Source organism: Silurus aristotelis (assembly GCF_946808225.1).
Source record: "Silurus aristotelis genome assembly, chromosome: 2".
In the NCBI taxonomy this organism is placed as follows: domain Eukaryota; kingdom Metazoa; phylum Chordata; class Actinopteri; order Siluriformes; family Siluridae; genus Silurus; species Silurus aristotelis.
Window position 1 is genome coordinate 20,230,945 of NC_139575.1, and position 26,593 is coordinate 20,257,537.

The 26,593-nt window shown below is 38.2% G+C and overlaps 1 protein-coding gene across 1 annotated transcript in view; it reads right to left on the bottom strand.

Annotated features, from left to right (window-relative positions):
* LOC310718998 (copine-9-like) overlaps positions 1–26,303 on the bottom strand; it is a 95,490-nt gene extending 69,187 nt beyond the window's left edge. The window contains exons 1-3 of the mRNA XM_083528180.1: positions 25,987–26,303; positions 19,434–19,474; positions 1,565–1,611 (exon numbers count right to left, since the gene is read on the bottom strand). Coding sequence (XP_083384306.1) covers positions 1,565–1,611; positions 19,434–19,474; positions 25,987–26,063 — 165 coding nt within the window. The 5' untranslated portion in view covers positions 26,064–26,303. The remainder of the gene's footprint in view (positions 1–1,564; positions 1,612–19,433; positions 19,475–25,986) is intronic.
* Positions 26,304–26,593: the final 290 nt, after the last annotated feature.

Consider the following 26,593-nt stretch of genomic DNA (forward strand, 5'->3'; position numbering starts at 1 on the left):
GTTTGCCTTCATGCTCCATGCCTCAATAAGCTTTAGGGACTTATTGACCCTGGTTCTGATTGTCCTTACTACTGCATAACATTTTGTAGATGGTCTGACCTAGTCATCACAATTTGGCTCTTGTCTGAATCACTCAGGTCCTTTGCTTGCCTAATTCTCCTCAAGGACTAACTATTCACTTGCTGCCTAACATTTCCCACCCCTAACAGGAGACTTTGATAAGAGGCACCAAGATTATCAATGTTATTTAAATAATCTGCCAGTGGTAAAGTTATGGCTAATCAGTGTAAATGTTCACCTATAAACCTATCCTAATAAACAAATTACAGTAACCAAAAATATAAAATCATAACATGAAATCCTTGCAATAAAACCAATTAATATTATATGCTTTAAAATGTAAATGATAAACATGTGATTTATTATAATATTTTTTTAAATAATTTAATAATAATTATTATTATTAAATTAATAATTATTAATATAATAATTTTTTTATTTAGTGTCATGTTCTCATGTGTCAGATCATGTAAAAAGGTGGGTTGTCTCATTTGGTAATTGCATTTTCTCTCTATTCATGCTGTTTTCCCCCATTTCTTCCAGGAAGTCGGCAAAAAGCAAGGAAGGGATACAACAAAAAGCTTCCTAGTTAGTGCTTCTCATGTCAACAGTGTAAGTCAATTAAATCAATACTCCAGCATTTTTTAATTCTTCAACTGTAATGTACAATATGAAAGGTTTTGTGGTATCCATGAGTGATAAAGCATAGACTAAGAAAATGCAAAGCGTATGTTGTTAACACACAACCACAAATTATTTACTTTAAAGCTAAGGGGGTGCCTAACTAACATCTTTGACAAGAAACATTGATTTAATGAACTAACAATTGTTGGAATATTATTATATGTAAATTTCCATCAAGCTAGTTTTCTTTTCTAACTGACACAAAAAAATACCAGTTCATTGTCCCTGTTCAGATATGCTACAGATGCAACAGATAAAAATTAGGTTGAAACAATGGTGTATTTTTTGTAAGCCATATAGCTCAATTATGAAAACCTGATGTTAACTTTATTGTAATTTGCCTGATCCTGGTGGAATGGAACAGGTTCTTTGAAACATAGTCACTACCAAGTTAGAAGGTTTGTGCCTTTAAATAGACAGTTGTAGAAGGGCTCTTCAATCAATTAGTATATTGATGAGAGTGAGGTCTTGTATACTGATGTAGTAACTGAGACTCACTGATTCCCTGCAGGCTCCTCCACAGAGAGTCTTTGATTATTGTACAAAGTGCAAATTAAACGCAAGAACCCTGACGTGCGTGCGAATGTGACATAGAGGCTGATTAGAAGAAAAATAGCATCTCCAATCAAAAGGAACCTCTTCGATTCTCCAAAAACAGCATAGATGGGTTGATGGAAAAATCCAACACAAAGCATTTCCTCTGTCTATTAAGAACTTAAACTTTTCTCCTGATACATTCTTTTCCAGAGACACAGGATGTAACATTTCTGACAGGTTTAAAGTAAAATGACCTTGAGAAAAATGAATGAGTCAGACTTACCTCTCTCCATTCTTTTGTCCCTATGCCTTGTATGTACAACACGACAACTGTGAAGGATAAAAAAAAAGAGTGAGAGAGACAGGGAGTGAGAACATGAGATTAAAGAGCTCAAAAGCCAATGTGAAATGAAATGTCACTGCAAATTAAATGCAGTCAAATATTTTCTATCTGACCTTTTCAAACTCTTTCCACCTACATACAAGTGAGACAATTAAGGACTAAAGCACCAAGTAACAAAACAGTAAAGCACAGTAAAATATTACACACAAACTCATTGGTTAATGTTTTTTGTAATAACAATGTTTTTTGTAATAACAGACAGAGAATTTGCACAACTGGCCAGTTGTATCATTATCATAACTGGTATAAAGTTTACCCAAGTTATGTAATTTTGTATAATTCAATCAGATAAGATTAGATTAGATTAGATTAGATTAGATTAGATTAGATTAAATTAGATACAAGGCAACAAAATAAAGTTAGCATCTAACCAGAAGTGCATTGGTTGCAGTTAAAATAATTACATATGTACAGGTTGGTAAGACTATGATATATGATACACATAAATAAACACAGATGAATGCACAATATAAAATGAACAATATGAAGATAAATAAACAGTACACAGTGAGGGGATTACATACTATGAAGGAGATATTGTATACATTGTTTAGGAGAAGGTTATATAAATGTGCAAAATTATTTGGAGAGTGCAAAAGAAGTGTGACTTTGTATATCTATTAACTCAGTTGATTCCAAGTTTGCTTTGTAAAAATCAAGAGTTGTAGTCTGATTTATCTTAAGTTTGTAATCTATACCATATCTATACCATATATCTAATACCAGTGTAGATTTATTCACTGCTAGAGACTCAAAGCACTTTTGTACATCACTCTGGACAAAGGCGTCTGCTAAATGCCACAAATGTAAAAGAAGGCTATTATATACAGTGTAAGCAACATATTCAACAGTTATTAAATTGCAAAAAGGGTATTACAGTGTTTATACAGTGTATCATGAGCAGTGCAACATATAGTTAGGTGATGCAGTGTATAGTATTCAGTATGTGTGTCTGGGATGGGGGGTGTGGTAGTGAGGGGTGGATGGTAGGTGGTGCTACTGGGGTGCAGATTTTAGCATGGAAACAGCTGTAAAGGAAAAGCTGCTTGTTTGGTCCTGAGGCTCCTGTAGCACCTTCCAGAGGGCGGGAGGTCAAACAGTCTATGGGCAGGATGAGATAAGTCTTTAGTGATGTTGTATGCTTTCCTGAGACAGCGTTTCCTGTAAGTGTCAACAGTCTTTGGGAGTGAAGTTCCCACAATGCATTTTTTTCTCTGCAGTGGTCCTTTTTAGAGCCCTCAGGAAGCAGAGGTGCTGGTGAGCCTTCTTGACTAAAGCTGTTTTTTGTCAAGGAGAGGTCCTCGTAGATGTCTACCACTCCTCTATTGATGTGTTGGTCTTCTTGGTGTTGAGCAGCAGTTTGTTATTAGTGCACCATGCTGACAGGTGGTTCAGCTCCTCTCTTTAAATCCTTTAAATTTGCGGCATTTAGCAGACGCCCTTGTCCAGAGAGACGTACAGAAGTGCTTTGAGTCTCTAGCAATGAATAAATCTACAGTGGTATGCTAGATTACAAACTTAATATAAATATCACTCTTGAATTCTACAAAGCAAACTTGGAAAGTGCTATTTTAAGTGTTCAGGAAGAGGTAGGTCTTCAACCGTTGCTTAAAGATAGCCAGGGACTCTGCTGTACAAACATCTAGTAGAAGTTCATTCCACCACCTCGGTGCCAGAACAGAGAAGAGCATTGAAGTATACTTACCTCACATTCTGAGAGAAGGTGGGACCAGTCGAGCAGTGCTGGAGGATCTCAGACAGCGTGGTGCAGTGCGAGGTGTGATGAGGTCTCTGAGGTAAGATGGTGCTGGTCCATTTTTTGGCCTTGTAGGCAAGCATCCGTGTTTTGAATCTGATACATACAGCTACTGGAAGCCAGTGAAGGGAGCGCAGCAGTGGGGTGGTGTGGGAGAATTTGGGCAAATTGAACACAAGTCGTGCAGCTACGTTTTGGATAATTTGCAGTGGATGAATAGCGTTCAGAGGAAGACCTGCCAGCAGAGGGTTGCAGTAGTCCAGTCTTAAAATTAAAAAAGACTGAACAAGCACCTGGGCAGCCTGTGTGGACAGAAATGGTTGAATCCTTCAAATGTTGTAGAGAAGAAATTGACAGGAACGAGCCACATTAGCAACATGTGAGAAAGACAGTTGACTGTCCATAGTTACCCCTAGGTTAACGAGCAGTGGCTGAAGGGGAGAGCAGAGAGTCATGAAGAGTTATTCAGAGATCTTGACCTGAAGATAAATCAGCTGGGATGACCAGCAGTTTTGTTTTGCTGGGGTTGAGTTTTAGTTGATGAGCACTGATCCATAAGGATATGTCTGTCAAGCATGCAAAGATCCGAGCAGAAGCTGTGGTATCTGATAGAGGGAAGGAAAAGATGAGTTGAGTGTCATCTGCATAGCAGTGGTAAGAAAACCCATGTGAGGATATGACTTCACCAATGAAGTGGGTATAGAGGGAGAAAAGGAGAGGACCAAGTACCGAGCCTTGTAGGACACCAGTGGTGAGTCTGCACGGGGCAGATGTGGATCCCCTCTATGTTACTGGTATGAGAGTCCTTCCAGGAGAGTCTTGCGGTTGACTGTGTCAAATGCTGCTGAAAGGTCCAGGAAGATAAGTACAGATGACAGCTTGGCTGATCGAGTAGCATGCAGTTTCTTAGAAACAGCCAAAAGGGCCGTCTCTGTGAAATGTGCCGCTTTGAACCCAGACTGGTGTGGTTCATGGAGGTTGTTCTGTGAGAGAACAATATCGATTAACATTTATCGTTGTTCTTGATGAGTCATATTACTGTGGTGCCATCTGCAAACTTGATAATAATGTTAGAACCATATGCAGGATTGCAATCGTGGGTGAAGAGGGAGTAGAAAAAGGGACTCAGCACAAAGACTTGTGGTACTCCAGTGCTAAGAATGAGGGTGAAAGAGCAGTGGTGGTCTGCCCAAACCTACTGGGGCCTGTTGGTCAGAAAGTCAAGTAGCCAGTTGCAGAGTGATGTGCTAATCCCCAGGTCTCCAAGTTTGGTGACTGACTTGGAGGGAATGACAGTGTTGAACGCTGAACTAAAGTCAAGGAACAGCATTCTCCCATTCTGCCATACATGTCTTGATTGTCCAGGTGAAAGAGGTCAGAGTGCAGTGCTATGGAATCTCTGCTTCTTTTTTTTCTTTAGGCAAATTGGTGTGGGTCTAGGGTGGAGGGAAGACAGACATTGGGATGTGCCAGGATCACCTGCTCAAAGCACTTGGTAATGAGGCGGGTGAGTGCTACTGGGTGGTAATAATTAAGGCATATTGTGGTGTAGTGTTTTGGCACTAGCATGATGGAAGTGATCTTAAAGCAGGTGGGCACAATAGCTTGGGCTAGGGAGAGGTTAAATAAATCCGTTAGAACCCCCACCAGCTCTTTAGCACATGCTTCGAGGACATGTCGTCGAGGAATGCCGTCAGGGACTGCAGTTTTCTGTGTATTGATCCTGCTCAGCACCAGGCTGACATCGCCTGGAGAGAGTGTAAGAGGCTGGTGGTCCACAGGGAGCTCGGCTTTGGTTGCTGACTCCTGGTTATCCCTTTCAAAGTGAGCATAGAAGTTATTTAGCTCATTAAGAATGGAGATATCTTGGATGGGGGAGGGGTTGATGGGCTTGTCAGTCACGAATGGCCCGGATACCCTGTCACATACGCTGGGTGTTCCAGTTGGAGAAGTGTTCCTCAATCCTTAACTTGTAGCAGTGCCTGGCCATCTTAATGCCTCACCTAGCCCTGGCTACATTTGCGCATCACCAGATCTGAAGGCAGTGATGCAGGCCTTCAGTAAGAGGCATACTTTTCTGTTTATCCAAGGCTTCTGATTCGAGTACTAAGTGACTTGTGTCTGTGTGGTAACATTGTCTATCGTGGTGTTTACATAGACCAATATGGCAGAAGCATAGCTACAAGTCTGGTGTTTGTATAATCCTATATGGAGGAAGCATAGTTTTCAAATGTCCACAGGTCACCTGAGTGGCAAATCTGTTCCAGTCAGTATGTCAAAACCGGTCCTGAAGTACAGAGTCTGCTTCCAATGGCCACAATTTTATCATCTTCACTGTAGGTTTTAACCTTTGGATGAGTGGTGAATACTTGGGGGAGATCAACCGTCCCATGTGGGGGAGGGGGTAGCTTGTAGGCATCAGGTATGTTTGTGTAAACCTGGTCCAGAGTTTTTTTTTTTGTCTTTAATTTGGCATGGTTAAAGCACCCACAAAAACAAAAGCAGCATCTGGATATGTTATCTGTTGTCTGCTAATTGCTGCATGTAGTTTTTCATTGCAAGCTTGGCATTAGCATTTTGTGGAATGTCTACAACATTAACTATAGCCTATGTAAATTCTCTGGGCAGATGAAGGGTCTACACTTTAGCAATTTCCAGGTTAGGTGAGCAGTGCCAAACATAGTTTGTGCAACAAACTTTGTTTATATAAATGCACAGCCCTCCACCTCTGGTCTTACCGGAATCCTCTGTAGTCCTGACTGCCCAGAGAATGTAGCGTTCAGCTAACTTAATAACGCTTGGAACGCCGCTGTTCAACCATGTTTCTGTGAAAATAATGATTTTAGCATCCAAAATCTTCTTGTTGTTGGTGATGCATTATCGCAGTTCATCCATTTTGTTGACTAGTGACCGGACATTAGCAAGGAAAATGCTGGGTAAAGAGAGCCGATGCTGTGTTTAGCTTAGATTTTTGTTTTTGTCGCTTATTTAAAAATAAAATCTCTAAGTGCACCTAAAGAATACTATGCCAAGTTTACTTTTTAAATGCTAGCATATTTGGCTCCTGAGTGGAGCAACAGAAAAGTATTTACACTACTTTCTTTCGGCTTCTTCCATTAGAGGTCGCCACAGCAGGCCATCCGCATGTTTGATTTGGCACGTTTTACTATTGTCTTGAAATCATATTTATTAATGGAAGGCCAAAAGCTCCCTGGATAGAAGGGATGGCACACTTTACTCTCTTTCCTGTCAATCACAGCCACACCAGTCAATTGCAAGTGTCTCCAAGCTCATTTTTGCAGCAGTGGATAAACAGAGGTTTGGAAAAAGATGCAGTTGGCTGGTTGTGTTGTCTCTGAGGAGGTACATGTTAGCCTTTACCCTTTTAGTCTTTATTAGTCGTATTCTTGCTGAGAACTGCCAAGTAGGTTGGAGAATGCAAGCATAAAACTATACTGCAATGCTAGTATCAAAGTACACTTTAAAAAACGTAGGTGTCAAAAAGAATTATACTTTTATACAAGGTATACTTTTAAGTGTAATAATATATAGTCTATAAAAGACATGCTTCAGAAAACAGACCAACAGCCAATTTAGCACACTCAATTCTCCTACCTCATATTATGGATTAAAAAAGGAAACTGAAGAACCCAGAGTAGGCCCACTTTACTTTCCTCCACAACAGTAACCTGAGCTTAATATCTGGGGATGCTGGAGCTGTGAGGTGTCAATAATTCCTGCTGCACCACCTTAAATATAATATATAAATATAGGTGACATGCACAAACTCACTTTTTTTTTTTTTTTTTACATACTTTCAAGTGCACTTGATATAGTGTACAATATTGTATGTTTATCTTATTTCATTTTACTTAAATTTTTAAAATTTGTGTGCTAACAGTGAGTATCAGTGGTGGGCGATCAGGGCCAGCAAAGCCTTCAGAAGCACTGACTTCACTAACAGAATAAATTATAATATTTGTTCCATGAAATTGTATTAATTTATTCCCAACAGTTTATTCTCTTCATTTCGTAGTGTTTCTCTTGGCTGCACTGCTTCCAGTACGTGTATGTGGATGTTAGATTTTTTGTCCAATCAGATTTCAGCCTTTATGTGCTGCCATGTCAATCTAATCTGCCCAGGGCCTTCAAAGTCTGTTCTGCTCACTTTTTACCAAAGAAAAAGAAAAAGCTCTGTTTCTTTAACCAATTAGATTTCATATTCGCCTCACAGGGCCAGCTAGCCCTGAATAGCGTCAGCATTTTTCCATCCTCTGATTGGTTGGTCAGAGGGAAACCGTTACAACCAAGTTCGACTGACAAAACACGTGTGTAGCGCGCTGCACACATGAATACATCAGAGTTTACTTTTTTACACCTACAGAGGAAGATAACTTGATTTGGTCTCAGACATACTTAAAAAATAAATTTTCAAGAAAAGCTAGACATTGTGAGGTCAGCCAACCTCGAAGCTAGCTAGTTTGTCTCAGCCCGGGAAAGGGTTTGTTCACCACTTTCAGACCAGTGAATATGAGCGGTACCACTGGATTACAGCCTCTGAGGAGCGGTGCAAATTATGAGTCTGCATCTCTGGTGAGTAGGTTGTATTTTATTTATATTTATAATGTTTTCGTCATGTTATTAGACAAATATTAATTTTGAACTGCTCCAGATGATGTAGGTGCACAGTTGTGGTGGTAGTGTAGAGGTTTCGAGTTGTCTTAACAGGGTTTCATGCTTTAGTAAAATGGTATTCACCTTTCACATGTGAAATTCCTCTCTCTCTCTGTAATGCCACGCGTTGTTATAATGAGTTTTTGTATAGTATTGATGATTTCTTTAATTGCGACGTGATAGTGGTGGTCTTAAGGGGTGGATTAAGTCGGGTAAGTCCTCACTGAAGGCCAAGGTACCAAATGCATGACCCGCCACTGGAATGTATAATAGTATTACAAATTAGACATGCATACTGATATACATAGACCACAGTTTATTATAAAAGATTTATAAAAATATTATATGCCCTATAAACATATTTTTTTATTTACTTATTGAAAAAGTATTTTTCTTTGCATTAATCTTATATCCTTCTGCTCTGTGTGTGTGCATTTTTTCATCATCACAATGCTACATCAAAGCTGGGTCTGAGACTGCAAATAACCCATTCAGCATAATGCCTGGCACCGCGGGGCCCAACCAAGTGTGAACGCCATAACTCAGTCTCCCACTATTCCTCTCCATCTCTTCAAAAGAAATCATAAGCAGGTCCATTGTAAATTAATAAATACAGAGATGAATAATGGGTGGAAAGAAGGGACGGAGCAAAAAGAAAAGAGTACAGCCTGTCCAGTGAGATTTGCAGAGTTGCCAGTTACAGCACAAATATTGACCTTCACAATATACCAATATTTAGAAGTGGGTGATATGGCATAAATATTATATCAGAAAACTTTAGAACCTCCAGGATTCTCTGTTCCTCTCAACACTGAAGATAGTTTTAATGACATTGGCTGCATGATGCCTTTGCCTCCATGATGGTATGGCATAGATAAGTATCTGCCTGTTTTTCTCAGCATTGAGGACACTATAAATCCTGACCAAATCTCCATCTCCATTTGCAGAAACGCAAAAAAAATAAAAATTATGCTTCACTGTTGCTTGCAGATACTTAGCTAACAAACTGCCTCCTGCTACAGCCAAATATTTTCATTTACGATTCATGTGTCCTGAGCACCTTTTTCTGCACCCCAGTTCCTATGTTTTCTTGTGTAGTTAAGTCCCTTAGCCTTGTTTCTATGTTAGAGTTATGGCTTTTGTGGCCTCAATTCTTCTATGAATACAACTACTGGCCAGACTTCTCTAAACAGCAGATGGGTAGACCTGGGTCCCACCTGGAGTTCTTTGCTGATGGAACTGCTGGACATCTGATGTCAAAAGGAACTAAGCATGATGTGTATTTGATTTGCTGCAAGTTTCCTTGGCCATCCACTGTGTACACAGTCCTCAACATTGCCTGTTTTTTTGTGCTTCTTCAAACAAGATTGAACAGTATTTCTTGAAGCCTTAAAATCTTTAACCCTTGAGAGACATCGCTGATGCAGTATTGTGTATTGTTGCTGTGCTCAGGCTTGCCATGGTGTATGACCTGTGACATGAAACTGTCCTCCACAACCTCACCGTAGTAGCAGAGTTTGGTTGTTCCTCAACCAATTTTAAACCTCCTATACAGCTGTTTCTGTTTCAGTTAATGACTGCTTTTTAATCTATATATGTAATCGATGATCATTAGAGCCCACGTGGTTTAATTGGTCAATCATACACATGATTTTGATCCTACAAAATAACTAACTTTGTAGAAGTTTATAAAGTTTATATATTAAGAATTGATGCTGGTTTGAAGCCAAAGGGTAGTCAAACAAAATATTGATTTGATATAGATTTTTCTTCTATTCCTTCACTTATCATTTTGTGAATTGATAAAAAACAAACAATTCAAATACAGTGGAACCCGGTTATGTCGCAGGCCTAGGGGATGGCAAAAAACGTTGAGATAACCGATAATCGAGATAAACAAAAACCAATATGGCGACAATATATTAACGTGCTTGAAATTTCTTTATGTACATGATGTGCGTTATTAAATGAGAATGTGCATGCACGTGTTTTTGGAGTTTATTTTACACAACAGCGTTGCCTCGATTTGATTGATTGGTCATGCGGATCGAGATAACCTGTAATGCGGATAAGGAGGCGGAAGCCGAAGTAAACGCAAACAAAGTTTATTGAGAATACTTAGGAGATAATCCACCAATACTTGTAGCAAAGCAGTAATATCCAGTGGTGCGCTCCGGGAGCGCGGCCCACGAAGTTCTGTTAAAGCAGAGACAGTTCGTGTAGAAAATCCACGGATCCACGCTATGGAAAGCGCAGCGCTGGGCAGCAATGGATAAACGTGGTGCAGACAGCGTGAACATGGAAAACAGCAGGATCGGGGTAATCCGGGGTGCCGTTGAGAGAATGCGGAGTCTGAGAAGAAGGGTACGTAGCAGGATATGTATACACGATTACACAGACCGCCATGAACCATCACATACGATCATGCACAAACAATAACGGACCGCGAGTGTGTGGAGGTGAGGGGCTTAAATAGGAGATGGGATGAGTGAGTGAATGAGAGTCAGGTGTGTGTGATCAGCATGACTGCGACGAGCTCCGTGCGGGAGATGCCGGGAATGCCGCCGCCGAAGGGGGCGTGGCAGGGGGATTCCTGACATAACCGACGTTATGTGGCAAATTTGCCCCCCCCCTTTGTGCTCGAGACATTAGGGTTCGGCGACATAAAAAAATCGACATAACCGATTAAAAAATGCCAAGACAAAGCGAGAATTTGGCAGTACCACTTCAAAAAGGTAGACTTAATAGGGTTGGCGAGTTAACCGAGGTCGAGATAAATGGGTTCGACTGTATATTTTTATTTATTTTTTTTAAATATATTTTTGAAAGCATTCTTAATTTATAGCATAACTTCACACCTGCCTAAAATTTTTGCACAGAACTATATGTTATATATTCGATTAGTAATACTTGGTGGGCATCCCTTTGCTCTAAAAGAGCCTTTTTAAGGCACCTCTTATACAAGATGTTGTATAAGTGCATGTAGACATGTTGGAAATGTATAATTATTGCACATCTATATATTTCTCCAGTCTACCAAATCGCTAATGGATTTAGATCTAGTGACTGGGAAAATCATGATGATACACTACCGTAATTTTCAGACTATTAAGCGCAAGCAAATATAAGCCGCACCCACTGAATTTTAAACCCTAACCCTAACCCAAGATTTTTATTTTGAACATACATAAATAATTGCCAAGCTGCCACTCTTGGGCTCTTGAGCAAGGCCCTTAACCCTCTATGCTCCGGGGGTCCCTTACGAGGGAAATATCAAGGTCCGTGACGTCGGAGTGACATGGGGCCGCCTTCCTGTGGGCTCACCACCTGCAGGAGGGACCGTAAGGGACGGTGCTGTGAGGATTGGGCAGCAGTCGAAGGCGGGGGTCTGCTTAGACTGCTGCCCCCGCGACCCGAATTACGGATAAGCGGGAGAAAATGAATGAATGAATGAATGAACATACATAAACCGCACCTGTCTATAAACCTACATTTATACTACATACAAAGTCATTGTTCACTGTCTTCCTCCTTCCTTTCACAACAATTTCTCTCGAGAGTTTATCTTTTGGCATCGTCGTGCGTTTAAAAATCACCATCGGTGAATCTTTTCTCCCGATGCCGTGAGCTCAGAACACAGGTGAAGTTTGTTTTTTCATGCCCGGTTGTTTTCAGCGTGACGAATGATTTGCATTTCCTGTTGCCAGTCCGAGTGAGCGGCAGGTCAAACGTCAGAGGAACCTCATCCATATTTATGATGAGGTGCAGCCCGATTCAGTGGGAGCGTGATTTAATATAAAGAATTTCATTGGTTCACCTGAACCCGTTCAGCAATTTAATTGGTCTTATGTTATGGGGCTCAGTTTTTGGCTTGAATCTTGTGAAATCCGGAAAAACCCAGGAAAAATCCATAAATTAGCCGCTTCATTGTTTAAGACGCGGGGTTCAAAGCTTGGGAAAAATTTAGCAGCTTATAGTCCGAAAAATACGGTAATCTCAATGTCATTTTTAACCAGTTTGACATGACTTGTGCATTACATAGTTCATTATTATGCTTAAAGTTGCCCTTATAAGAAAAGGGTAAATTGTAGCAAAAAGAGTTGCCCAACAACAATTCTGCATTCAAATACTGCTTAATTAGTATTAGAGCCCAATGTTTTCATTGCACTGTAGTAGATTTACATGAAAAAAAACACCATGTTCTCACTGCATTTTGCCTACTGATCCAACAGATCCACTACAGACACTGTCAATCTGGCACTTATTCTCCAACATCTGGAATCTCCCAACAACTACACCTGCGTACTCTTTGTGGATTTCAGCTCAGTGATTAGTACAGCCCTGGCAGCTGTTTTTAAAGGTTAACCTATAATTTCATAGCCCGATATTTGTATATTTGAGCCATGAACAAACAGGTTGTGAAAGTGCAAAATGTAAGTGCGCAAGTCTTATTACTCAGTGCAGGCACACTCTGTGCTGAGTTTACGCCTGCTTTTGTTCTTTTGCTTAAAAAACAGATTCCCTTTAAATAGTCCTTATGATACCTTTATGATTCATACCAATCAATGACGAGTCATCCTACCATCAGGAAGTGGCCTGGCCTACTGTATGGTGTAATGACAACAAACTCATCTTCAACACTCTAAAACCGAAGAACTGATTGTAGAAACCCAGAACCAAGACCCCAACAGAATTAGCAACTTACCAATAAACAACACAGATTAATTCATATTTTCGGCCAACTTTATCTGCAGCTTTAAGTGGGACCTAAACACTGTTAACATAATTGAGATGACCCAGTATAGTATAGTCTACCGGCTCAGACAACTGAACATGACTAGTGAAGGGAATTACAGTTTTTCAGTCATTTAAGTCATTTGGACAAAGGTTGTAAAACCATTAAAAGTAATTGTTTTTCTTTGCCTACCTGTGTAAAGAACTCTTGCTATACCTTCTAATTACTACAATTATGTACTGTGCATTCGATTTTAAAACGTCCCTTTAAATAATTGTTAATAAAGTAACGCACTACAAATGTGCCCTTACAAATATTGTGAGTATTCCTGCAATAATGTTATTGCACCTGCTTGCTCTGTGGTTCATTACGAAGTATAATGCTTATGAGCTTCCACTTATCCAGGTAACTGATTGCCTCCCTAAATTCACTGGCTGCATTCAGTACATTCACTACAAGCGGTAATGGAATAGTCCCTGTCTGTTGCATCCCTCATATACACAGAAGACTGTCTAATATACATCTGACTATTCACGGTAACGAGCAGCTCAGATGTGGAAAAGAGGTTTCCATGGAAGCATTTTGATTGCATTACACAGTAAGACTAACAGCACTGCCTACATCTAAGAAAGAAAGAAATTCTTTCTTCACATATCCCAATGATGTTAGGAAGCTATGGTCAGTGTGTCAGCACCCTTGGAGCATAGAATCAAGGGACCAAAGTGTGGCAGCTTAGCAATACCTGGGTTTGAACCCCTGACCTTCTGATCAGTAATCCAGAGCAGTAACCACTGAGCTACTGTGCTTCCATCAAAGAAAACTATAATATGGACAGTTGCATTACTGATATTATAAGCTTGAATTATATAATATGCTTTTGGAAGTATATTTGTTTAAATATATGATTCAAAACTAATTCAAAATTAATAACAACTCTAATGTACTGAAAGTGCAATAGTAGTGCAATATCACTGCATATACTGTTTGAAATAATTATATAATTAAAATCGATAAAAAAAAACTAATTTTAAACACAAAATCAACAAAATATTTTCATAACACAACACAGAAGTAAATGTTTTCATTAAAGAGTGCATTTTGATGAATATTTTGCTTCCATTGTGGCACATTGTGGGATTGTAATGTAAAGAGCACTGGATAGATGAAGGTTTATTTTTGTATAGACAGAGCCACGAAGGTAACAGAGCGTATACTTCACAAAGATTTTAATGAATTGGAGTCTCTTTTAAACTGTGAGTGTAGGTGTGAGTTACTGGAAGCAGGTGTACTCAATTAGTAGCTGTAAGCTGTGGGCAATGGAGCCCAAGTGGAGTTACACTGTGGCCTGATACAAATGAAAAGCAGTTTGTTTGTGTACTGCACTTCATAGAATCTTCTTTATAGTTGTAGGGGCAGGAAAATCTTGAATCAACTCCCATATCCCAGAGTCACATGGATGAATATATTAAATTAGTGAAATGTGCTAGTATTTGATCAATAAAGATTAATTAAATTTTTTCCCACAGATATGCAGCTTGCTCAAGGGACATGTGAAAAACCACTTACATAACTGAGAAAACCCAAATCTCTTTCTCTACTGCCTTAGACAAATGAGGTATAAAGTAAGAAGTATAAAAGTAGAGAATAAAGACGTGACTGTTGATGTAGTTCTAGAATATCCTCCTCATCCACCATCTGGTACAGCAATACTGACTCTCACACCTAGAGGAAACCTGAACCTGAGATATAGTCATAGATATAGTTTGGCAATGTATCAAAAGAAACTGTGAAATATACTTTGAGCTAAAAATAAATTTCATTAATTATACTGTGTTTTTGCTTTTACAGAAGTTGAAAGAATGAATGAATGATTCATGGTATTGCCACTGCAGAATGTAATAATCTTCTGGTATGTTTAACAATTTGGTGCATGTATTCAATACAAAATTGGAATAATAGCCACACATGATCATTATTTTCATACTGCTCAAAACTGATACACCCACCCTTATTAAAATCATAAGTACTTATTGTCAAACATGTTCTTTTGCTGTGAGTGCATGAATTAGAAAAGGGAATTGCAAACTGTTCTCCTGTGCCCTAGTGAGCCCCAAACGACCGAATGCATCTAAAAAAACAAGTAAAATGTGCAAGTACTAGTTGAGATTTCTCAGTATTGTGTGTCTTCTCCTTTTTATAGACACACATTCTCACTTTTTCATAGTGTGTGTCTCATACCGAAAGAAGGGATGGAAAGAGAAAAGAGAGGCAGACAGGGCAGTGAGAGATGAAAGAGAAGCACACTCACATGGTTTCTCCTTTACACTCAGTGTGATCATGGTTTGAAGTGCAGGACATCCTCTTTGGCCGATCATTACCTCCTCCCACATATGCTCACAAACACACACTGATATACACACACACACACACACACACACACACACACACACACACACCTTACATTCATAACCCTACAGATTCACTATTCTAATCTGTGTGCGTGTACGTGTGTGTGTGTGTGTGTGTGTGTGTGTGTGTGTGTGTGTGTGTGTGTGTGTGTGTGTGTGTGTGTGTGTAAATTGCGCACAGTGCTTCAAAAATGCAATTCATTTATTAATTATGTCCGAGTTAAATTATGGATTTTACAAAATTTCATGTATCTGAAAATATTTAAATTATGTGTTTGTGGTGTGGGGGGTTTCAGGGATGTCATCAAGACGCTTGTATTTATCAGAATCAGGTGTTAAATACAAAAACAGGTGAGTTTAAAATTGCTAATTAATACAAACTAGGGGCTAATCTCATCCTATTTATATACTCTCTCTCTCTCTCTCTCTCTCTCTCTCTCTCTCTCTCTCTCTCTCTCTCTCTCTGATCATAAATGATCAATAGTTTTCCTGCTGTTTTCAGTTCATTAACCTATTTCTTGTCATTGCGTTGCTTTTTCAAGTGAACAACAAGTGTAGCAGAAGGCAACACAAAGTATAGGGTTAATGTGGATGAGACAGAGGGAGTCATTGATGTAAACATGACTGAGAACAGAGACATTACTGATTATCATTATCTTTACTCTGCTTGTGTTCTACATGGTGGTTGTTCAGCCTGGATACATTCATTAGATAATTAAGTTGTTAATTATTTTGTATTAATATGAAGTGAGGTCCAGTTACCAGTGTGACACTAAAGCAGATAGGAATAATGGCTACTTTTTACTTAAGTACATGTCAGAGTTCAAAGTTTTTTACTTTACTTGAAAAAGTGTAGTCAGTAATCCAACTTTAACTGGTCTTTTAAAAAATAAGTATCTGTACTTCTAGTTGAGTGAAAGATGTGTGTACTTTTGCCATCTCTGGTGTGTGCATATTTGTGTTTACAGCCTTATTAAAATAGAGATGTGCAATGATAGATGCCAAAGAAATAAGTCTACAGGTTTTTTTAAGCATATCAATGTGATAAAGCAACGTGTACACGCCATTTATTTTACTATGGAATATTTATCAGTTGATTTCTGTAAAGAATTACTGTACATAATTATCAACTATATGTCTAAAGATATTGAGTTGATAAAGTCACTAAATGGACATAAACAGAGTGTGGTGCAACCCACAAGATCATGAGATGCAGCTGTACAGTATACGTTACTCAAATTGTTAATAAATTCAAGGATAAAAATGTCTATAAATCATATAGTGATTCTCATATATGATAAGAGAATTAGAATCAAGAGAATTATTACTGTGTTAACTGTTGTGATACAGTATTCAGAAATGATTATTCCAGTCAGAATATTCTTATTAAAATAAACTTGACATTTTTGGAACATCATTGAAGATATTTGGGTCATTCATAAATAAATGAAAACTCAGGAGATGGCCAAAACAAGCAACATTCAACACTGAGCTGCAAACACAGAACTGTATAACCATAAATAAATATATGGTTCATTATGTGTTTACGAGTTTAATATTGATATAATCAGGTTTAGAAATGGGTTTGGATACATTTTCTGTTTTAAATTGGGTTTATTAAAGCTCATTAAAGAAGCCAAACCAAATGAAACACTTTTTACAAAATTTTTTGAAACGTCTACAAAAAATAAATAAAGGGCAAAGCTTACAGAGTGGTAAAAATATTAAATGACTTTCAAACAACAAAAGGAAGTTCCATTAAAGCAAATATCTTGTGCAAATGTTCCTACAAATTTATGAATAAATCCATTTGTATCCATTGTGATAAATAAGCCCCATGAAAAAACTTGTCAGACGGATTAAAATCATACTAAACAAATCAAAACAGGGTTTTTCTTTTTTGTTTGTTTGTTAGCTTTTTTTTTAAGCAAAAAAATGGGGAAGACTGAGGTGCAATCTATTCATATCAGAGAAAAAATTGATTTGCAAGTAAATGAAAAAAAAAACTGAAAAAATATTTACATAGAGGTAATTTCTCAGTACCCAGTTCAATGCCAACGATTTACTACAGCTATATCTTAATATAGTATATCTTTCTTTTTAAATTACAGAAAGTTTTGTTTTCAGCAAAAAGCACAAAAAAAAATCACGATTCTTTTATATCTTAATTCAATACAGTATTATCAAAAGAGGAACTATGATTCACAACCAAAATATTCCATAATAGATTATAGAATAACACTTGATCTGACAGGAGAAATCTAAATATAAAAATTTTCTGAAATTAAGTAATCATTTTTTGTCAAAGACACAAAAATGACTTAGTGAAAAGAGAAAACCATAATTGCATTAGCATTAGTAATGATTAAGGAGGAGTGGGAGGCTGTCGTTGAGAAAGGTTTTCAGGGAGACAGTCTGTTCACACAGAAACTCTGATGAAAGAGCAGGACTAATTGGGCTCCTATCAGCCCAAGTGGAGAAATCTTTAATTACTTTTGTATTGGTGGAGAAGCCAAGAGTCCCTGGGCACCCATGCTTCTCAGCATAATGTAATAACACACAGCAAGCACACACACATATCCACTTTGCCAGCCTTGGGCTCAGGCCACACAGAGCTAAAGCTCTAAAAATTACTCTATAATTCTTCATTATGAAATCACGGTAGCTTCTTACACATATAAGCAGTGGTCCTCTGACAACAAGGCAACCCGCACACTAAAAAACAGGTCTACGTGTTCATATCAAACAGTTAAAATATCTAAATCTGTTAAGTCTGAAAAATCATGTTTTAGAACTAGGATCACATTATCCTGGTAGAGACATTATTCTTAGTACCATCATTAAAATACTACTTGGTGGTCGATGAAGCCATACATGTTTTACACCATATTCCAATTTTAGACCTTATTAGCACATTAACCTTCGGATAAGACAGGGTTTGGACTTGTTGGGGGAAAATACTTCACTTCCACCAGGTGATTAAAAAAAAAAATATCAGAAACTGCATTTACACAATCCCTATTCATCAGTTAATAATTCAGTTGATAAGCCTCAATTTCATTCAACCTCATTTTTCCTTTAAGGACAGATAGAAGCACAGACAGTTTACATAATTTATTCAAATGTAAATTTTGGCTTCCTCTAGTAATTACAAACTTGAGGTACAGAAAACAATTCAAATGCTTTAGTAATACTGCTCATTATGAAAGTTAACAATGAGCCCTTTTCAATTTAAACAGGCGTTTCAATGGAAATAAAAAGTTTACACACCCCACAATTAAAACTGCAGGTTTCTGTGTTGTAAAAAAGGAAACCTAGATAAATCACATCTTTTTTAAGTTTGAATGTGATACCCCCATTCTTAAAAACAACTGGATAACCAGGTTATTGTTATATTCCCCATATTATTATTAATTAATATATTATATTTTTATGTCATTATTATTACTAATATTATATTACTTGGCAATGGGAGAAACCTGGACAGATTTAGACACACAGAGTAACCTGTACTCGAGACAGAGCTGTGAAGCAGTATTGCTGTCCACAACACCAATGTATTGCCCTCAACATAACATTCTGAATTCCACAAAAAATCACATGTTAATATGTCAGATACAAGTTTAAATGTACATGTCTGTGAGTGTGAAAACTGCATTATCATGCACAAACTGTACAGCAGCTAAATCCCAAATACCAGAGCAGCATTACCAAGTACCTTTCCAAGGTTTCTTATTACCCCTCCCAAGGGCATAGGTGCATTAGTCATTACCAAACACTTATCTGGTATGTCCTCAAGTGGGTCAGATCCTCATGTATATTGTTTTTTTTTTTACTATGTGAAATGTGAATTTCAGGTCATTACATGAATACCTCCAGAACATTTCTCCTACCTAAATGTAAAAGCAAAACACAAACTTGGCCAGGATGCGGAGAGATGCTGGTATTGAGCACTAATAAAAAGACATATCAATAACGCTGTGCAGAAATGCTTAATGATTAGCTGTCCTGACAGAGGGAGGACATTTATTTGGCATTTAACCAAAAGCCACGACCACAGAACAACAAAAACTGCATTAACGCTTAATGATGAGCTGTGCTTGTATGAGTGGTCTGAGTGCTTTAGTTTCCTTGAAGAATTTCTTGCATACAAAATGATCAAAATAATCCACTTACCAGGATCTGATTTCGAAAAAGTGTCCATGTCCAGTAGACTCCTGCACAAATGAACAAGAAATAAATATATATTACACAATGTAATAATTAAAACCATTTTATTAGACACTGCTTTATTAATGCATTCATGCATTAAAATAACCTTTTCACAAACAATCTAATAGTGAAAAAAATTGAATCTACCAGTAAAAACACTGCAGCTTTACTGTCAGTTTAATTTTAATTTTAATTTTAATTTTAATTTTGACATTTTAAAGGAAACAAATTCAGTTTCAAAAAGGAAATTTATGTTCAGTGATTGTGGGTATGGAACAGAGGTGGGAAGTAACGAAGTACAAATACTTCGTTACTGTACTTAAGTAGATTTTTCTTGTATCAGTACTATTTATTTTTCGGACAATTTTTTACTTTCACTCATTACATTTTTCAGACAAATATCTGTACTTTCTACTTACATTTTCAAACCAGACTTGTTACTTCAGTTTTAATCTATTTGGTGAAATGTCAATAGTTTTTCCTCCCATTCCGCACTGCTTTCATTGTGCGGCTTTTTCAATCTACCACTGGTGTATCATTTCCTGGCTCTCACACACCACAGATGTAGGCTAATTTACAAAGCTAACAATAAGAAAGCCAGAGAGCAACAAGAAATATGGCTAACGTGGATGAGACAGAGGGAGTCAGCGATGTAAACATGACTGAGAACATATTAATATGATGTGAGGTCCAGTTACAGTACCAGCATTACACTAAAACAGGTATTAGTAATGGCAAGTTTTTACTTAAGTATATGTCAGTGCCCAAAATTGTAGTCAGTACTTCAACTTTCACCAGAGTCTTTTAAAACATGAGTATCTGCACTTCTACATATGTGAAGGATGTGTGTACATTTGCCACCTCTTATGCTAGCAGTGAATTAAGGTTTCTTGTGCAATTATGAGAACATGTTGACTTCCCAGGTCAGTATGATTTGTTATATAATAATAACATTTTGTACTGTGTATATACTCTCTTTTCACTTTATCCTTGTCAAGGTCTCAGTGAATCCAGTAACAATTTGTGACAAGGTTGAAATAAATAAATAGACAAATACATATATAAATATATAAATAAATATTAGACTCTCTAATCCACCTTAGCGGTGATAAGGGACTTTCAGTCTTCTTGGATACGATGCCAAGTTGGAACACTTTAATTTTGGGGTCTTTTTCCATTCATCTCTGCTAGATTTCTGTAAGCATCTCTGGGTTGATAAGTTCCTTGGATGTTCAGTTTGGTTTCAGTTTAGACACTAAATGGGACAATTTATAATAAACATTCACAGTTTTGTCTTGAAACTTTTGCTGAATGTTTTGGTTGATTATCTTTTTGTAGCATTAATCGTTGCTCCAATCTTGAGATCCGGAGGATTACAGAGCAGGTTTATTACAATATGTCAATCAGTACTCTGTTGAACTTTCTGCTGCTAAAAAACTGAAAAAATCCTGCATGATTCTGCTGCCATCATGCCTCACAGTACGGAGAGAATTCCCGGTGCGATATCTCACTGCACAGGTTTCCTCCAGGCTGGGTTATGTCTAAAGATTGGCACTTAGGCCAAACAATTCAGAATCCATTGCTTCCAATGTCCTGTGAGGTACATTTCAGCAAACTCCACTAAGGAATCCCACATGCTGTGGAAATGTCTCTGTTTGCACCATAAACATTGTAAAGTGGTATAGAAATGCTTGTCCTTCTGGGTCCGTAGATTTTTTTGTATTCCAAGACTATGCCTTATTTTTTGTAGATTCATGAGGAAAAAAATAAATTAATCATGCAACCTTTTATTTTTAAGTAGGACAAACCCAAAGATTAGGCAACAGCCCAATCATCTAAATTCATCTTTATTTAACATCTACATATACACTTCTTGAGTTGTTTTATCCCTGTAGGTAATTTCCTTTAAATAAGGACAGAGCTTTAGGATAAAAAAAAACCGAGGCACAGCGGCCAAGCCCATGCATATTCAGCATAACCAGCTTTCCCCTCACCTCATAGCTGATTTTACAGCTTATTAAAGCTAAAAGAAACCATTTACCATGTTAATCAGTAAACAGTGATAAGCAATAGTGTGTATGGGTGAAATACAGAATCATAATGGTGCATGTTTATGAAGGTCTGACACTCTGCATTAAAAACAGGATACACATATATACTCTAGCAACTGAGACAGTAAATATGTGTCACATCTATCACATTTAAAACACATAGATAATAATTAATTTGTTTATAATGTCATATAATACAGACTGGGCCATTTGAAAACAAAATATTACTAATGTGTTAATATATACGATTAATAAGATTAATAAGTGATACTTTTACAAACCCGATTTCAAAAGAGTTGGGACACTGTACAAATTGTGAATAAAAAATAAATGCAATAATTTACAAATCTCAAACTTATTTTTTATTCACAATAGATAGAATTGATAACATATCAAATGTTGAAAGTGAGACATTTTGAAATGTCATGCTAAATATTGGCTCATTTTGGATTTCATGAGAGCTACACATTCCAAAAAAGTTGGGACAGGTAGCAATAAAAGGCCGGAAAAGTTAAATGTACATATAAGGAACAGCTGGAGGACCAATTTGCAACTTATGAGGTCAATTGGCAACATGATTGGGTATAAAAAGAGCCCCTCAGTGTGGCATTCCCCCAATGCTGCGGCAAAAAATAGTGGAGCAATATCAGAAAGGAGTTTCTCAGAGAAAAAATGCAAAGAGTTTGAAGTTATTATCATCTACAGTGCATAATATCATCCAAAGATTCAGAGAATCTGGACCAATCTCTGTGCGTAAGGGTGAAGGCTGGAAATCCATACTGGATGCCCGTGATCTTCGGGCCCTTAGACGGCACTGCATCATATACAGGAATGCTACTGTAATGGAAATCACAACATGGGCTCAGGAATACTTCCAGAAAACATTGTCGGTGAACACAATCCACTGTGCCATTCGCCGTTGCCGAGTAAAACTCTATAGGTCAAAAAAGAAGCCATATCTAAACATGATCCAGAAGAGCGGGCGTTTTCTCTGGGCCAAGGCTCATTTAAAATGGACTGTACAAAGTGGAAAACTGTTCTGTGGTCAGACGAATATAAATTTGAAATTTTTTTTGGAAAACTGGGAAGTCATGTCATCCGGACTAAAGAAGATAAGGACAACCCAAGTTGTTATTAGCGCCCAGTTCAGAAGTCTGCAGCTCTGATGGTATGGGGTTGCATGAGTGAGTGTGGCATGGGCAGCTTACACATCTGGAAAAACACCATCAATGCTGAAAGGTATATCCAAGTTCTAGAACAACATATGCTCCCATCTAGACTTCATCTCTTTCAGGGAAGACCTTGCATTTTCCAACATGACAATGCCAGACCACATACTGCATCAATTACAACATCATGGCTGTGTAGAAGGAGGATCCGGGTACTGAAATGGCCAGCCTGCAGTCCAGATCTTTCACCCATAGAAAACATTTGGCGCATCATAAAGAGGAAGATGCGACAAAGAAGACCTAAGATAGTTAATCAACTAGAAGCCTGTATTAGACAACAACTGGGCTGTGTAAAGATAAAAATGTTTACAGTGCTTAATGTGACAAAGACTGTTTCTTCTCCAATGCGATGGATTTTCCCCTCTGGTCACATTCATGACCATCTTTGAAATTGTACTCTTTGTTCTGCCAATGCCAGGCCAAAGGATTTTCCTAAAGTTGTTCTTGTTAACAGTTGTTTAAAGAATGACTAATATCCACTCATCCTTCTCTCTCTCAAAATAGTCTGATTTCATTTTAATTGTGCAACATATGCGTGAGACCAAAATCCATCTGTTGCACAGACACTGGGGTTAGCACATTCTGATTACACAGCCGGTGGAAATAAAAAATATACATAGACCCGACAAGTGTTTTGTGATTTATGTTGAGATATCCAGATGATTAAAAAAAAATGCATTCTTTTTTCACATTAAATAATAAAAATAAAATAAATTCAGCAAAGAACTAGACACTTTTTCATTGAGAGACACAACGGAGAGACAAGTTCAATTTTAATGACTGCAGACAGTGAAAAAAGTCAGATACAATTGAATCCCTTTAATGTACCCTTTTAGTTTTAGAGATACTGTGACATTGTGCTTTTTGATTTACTGTAAGGCTTAGGCATTTGATGTTTCATACAATTTCTTGCTGCTTCACTTTTACATCACACAAGGGCAGTATCTGACATGGTAATAAAAATGTGAAAGAACTAGATAGATGTCCTGCAAAGAGCTGATGTGCATATAAATGAACAAGCCTCCTTATTCTTATAATACACACATCAAACTTGAATGAAATGGAACTTAATCCCTCTGAGGGTGAATGACAGATAGGAAATCTGTCTGGACCTGATGGATGACATCTGTCCTGAAAACAAGGAAACATAAGCAGACTCCACAGGGAAAATGGAAAAAAAAAATACATAGATATCTGCCCAGAATGAAAAATCTGACAGTGGTGTGCAACAACCTGCTACTGGCTAAAAGTGGATACATTTCTGATTTTAAGGCATGTGTGTGTGTGTCTGTATAGATAAACATGTTTGAAAAATCCTACCATACCCATGAGACATGATGAAATCTGTAACTGTGCTTTGGCACTACTTTATGTGTGCCCTCACTGAGCACTTTAAAAGGAACACCTGTACACCAACTCATTCATGCAATTATTTAATCAGCCAATTGTGCAGTAGCAGTAAGTTGCATAAAATCAGTCAGACACGGGCCAGCGGTTTCAAATAATACTCATGTAAGAATGGAAAAAATGTGATGTCAGTGATTTTGCCCATAGCATGATTGCTGGTGCCAGACGGGCTGGTTTGAGTTTTTATATAACTGCTGATCTCCTGGGATTTTTACCCACAACAGTCTCTAGAGTTTACCCAGAATAGTGCAAGAAAGAAAAAACATCCACTGATTGTCAGTTCTGCAGATGGAAAAATGGCTTGTTGGTAAGGTAGAGGTCAGTGGAGAATGGCCAAACTGGTTTGGGCTACAGTAACTCACTCTGTACAACTGAGTTGAGCAGAAAAGCATCTGCAAAAGCAGAATGCACAACACATTGAACCTTGAGGTGAACTGACTACAAAAGCAATTCAGTAACAAAAGTAAAGGCTGTGGTAGGAACAGTTTCATGGTTTAAGACTGGAAAAAATCGAATAAATCTCCATTTCGACTGAGAAACACAGAATTTTGAAAATGCACCCCCTCATGAACACAATTTCTCTTCTTCTAATGGCTACTTTGAGCATGATAATGCACTATATCACAAAGCAAAAGTCTTCCCAATCTCATTTTATGACCCTGACACTGAGTTCACGGTTCCTCAGTGATCTTCCTAGTCACCCAGCTCCAAATCCAATAGAACACCTGTGGGATGAGGTACTGTACAATGTGAGAATTACAGAATAAAATTAAACCTGAACAATCTGCATGAATTGCATGACCAACATGCACCAGAATCTTAAAGGTTTGTTTCCAATATTACCTGGAATTCTTGCCATGAAGAATTAAGGCTGTTTTAAGAGGAAAATGAGTCCTTCTAGCCAGTATTTATATACAGTGTTTACAATAAAAAGGGCTGAGACGCTGTGGATTAGAACGTAAAAAAAAAAAAAAAACATACAGGAGGACATTCCTTTCCACTATAGGAGGGCTGCCACACGTGCACACCCAAGCACACAAACACACACCTGATGCCCTGTTGTCAAGCAGCCTTAGCTGAATCCAATCATTCATGGGAGGGAAATGTGTGTGTGTGTGTGTGTGTGTGTGTGTGTGTGTGTGTGTGTGTGTGTGTGTGTGTGCGCACTTTATGCAGCCTTCTCTAAGCTTTGAAGCATTCTCTAGGTCCTTCACCTGGGAGCATAGATATATAGTATACCATGAAAATTACATACTGTAATTGGACTTTCATTGCCTGTGCATGACAGGCAATACACTGTATTTAGGAATATATGCTTCTTTTCTCTTGTAAAGGTACAAAAAGAAAGAATGGTTTCAGGTCAGTTCTGAAAGGACTAACTTGAAGAACCTTCCAGATGCATTGAAATCTAGCAACAACAACAACAACAAAAAGTTCTTCACAGCCAGAAAGGAAATTATCACAATGGTTAATTGTTAGGGGGGCTATAAATGTGTTGAACACATACACACACTGGTGTGTGTGTGTGTGTGTGTGTGTGTGTATAGAGTGAGCGCGTGGCGTGGACAGCGGGCGCACCCCCATATACACCTACACCAAGGCGAATCTTGCAACACAAACACCATCTCTTTCAAAAGCATCTGTACACAATAAATATACAATAATCCCCACAGACAAACCAGATTAATCTGTTCATGAGCAAATTCGCATTCAGTTCACTAAGTTCATTAATGATGGGGCAAAATGCAATAGATCGATGTCTCTGTTAGAGCGCATTAAAGTAGAGCCCATCGTCCTGCTGCCTGTAACACAGTGTACGCGCGGACTCACCTGCACGAGACTGTAACTTCAATCTTAGTTGCTGGTACCGTAGAATGGAGCGGGTCGAAGTCCCCAATAGAGGCCATCGTGACACTCGGGAATGTTCAAGATATTTGCAAAAACAAAATCCCAAAGTTTTCAATTTTCCATCCGACACTGTGTATAGGTCTGTTTCAGTGTAACGAAGGGGAACGCGGCGGTGATGCAGGCAGGACTGCGACTTGACTGGGGAACGCGGGGTGTAAGAACGCGCTACCTGAGTGACGCGCCGCCCCGCACCACAGCGTCCATGTGTCTCCTCTGGCTGCGGAACAAAGCAGACACTCACTCAGGGAGCACACTGAACAGCGATAATACACTCACTCAGGTGAAATGCAGCGCGCTTTATTACAGCATTAGAAACTCCCACATACAAATCAACAGACTTACAAAATAGTTATCATATCGTACGCCTATGGTTAAGGTTTTTTGAAGGATGTAACTGCTGCTGTTCTTTTGGTCAGCCAGCAGGTGGAGACAGAACCTAAAAAAAGTTCAACGTTTCACACTCAAAGTTGCGTGTGTGAGGTCTTGATAGTATGTGCCTCTCTCACATTCCTTCCAATGAAAGATGCTT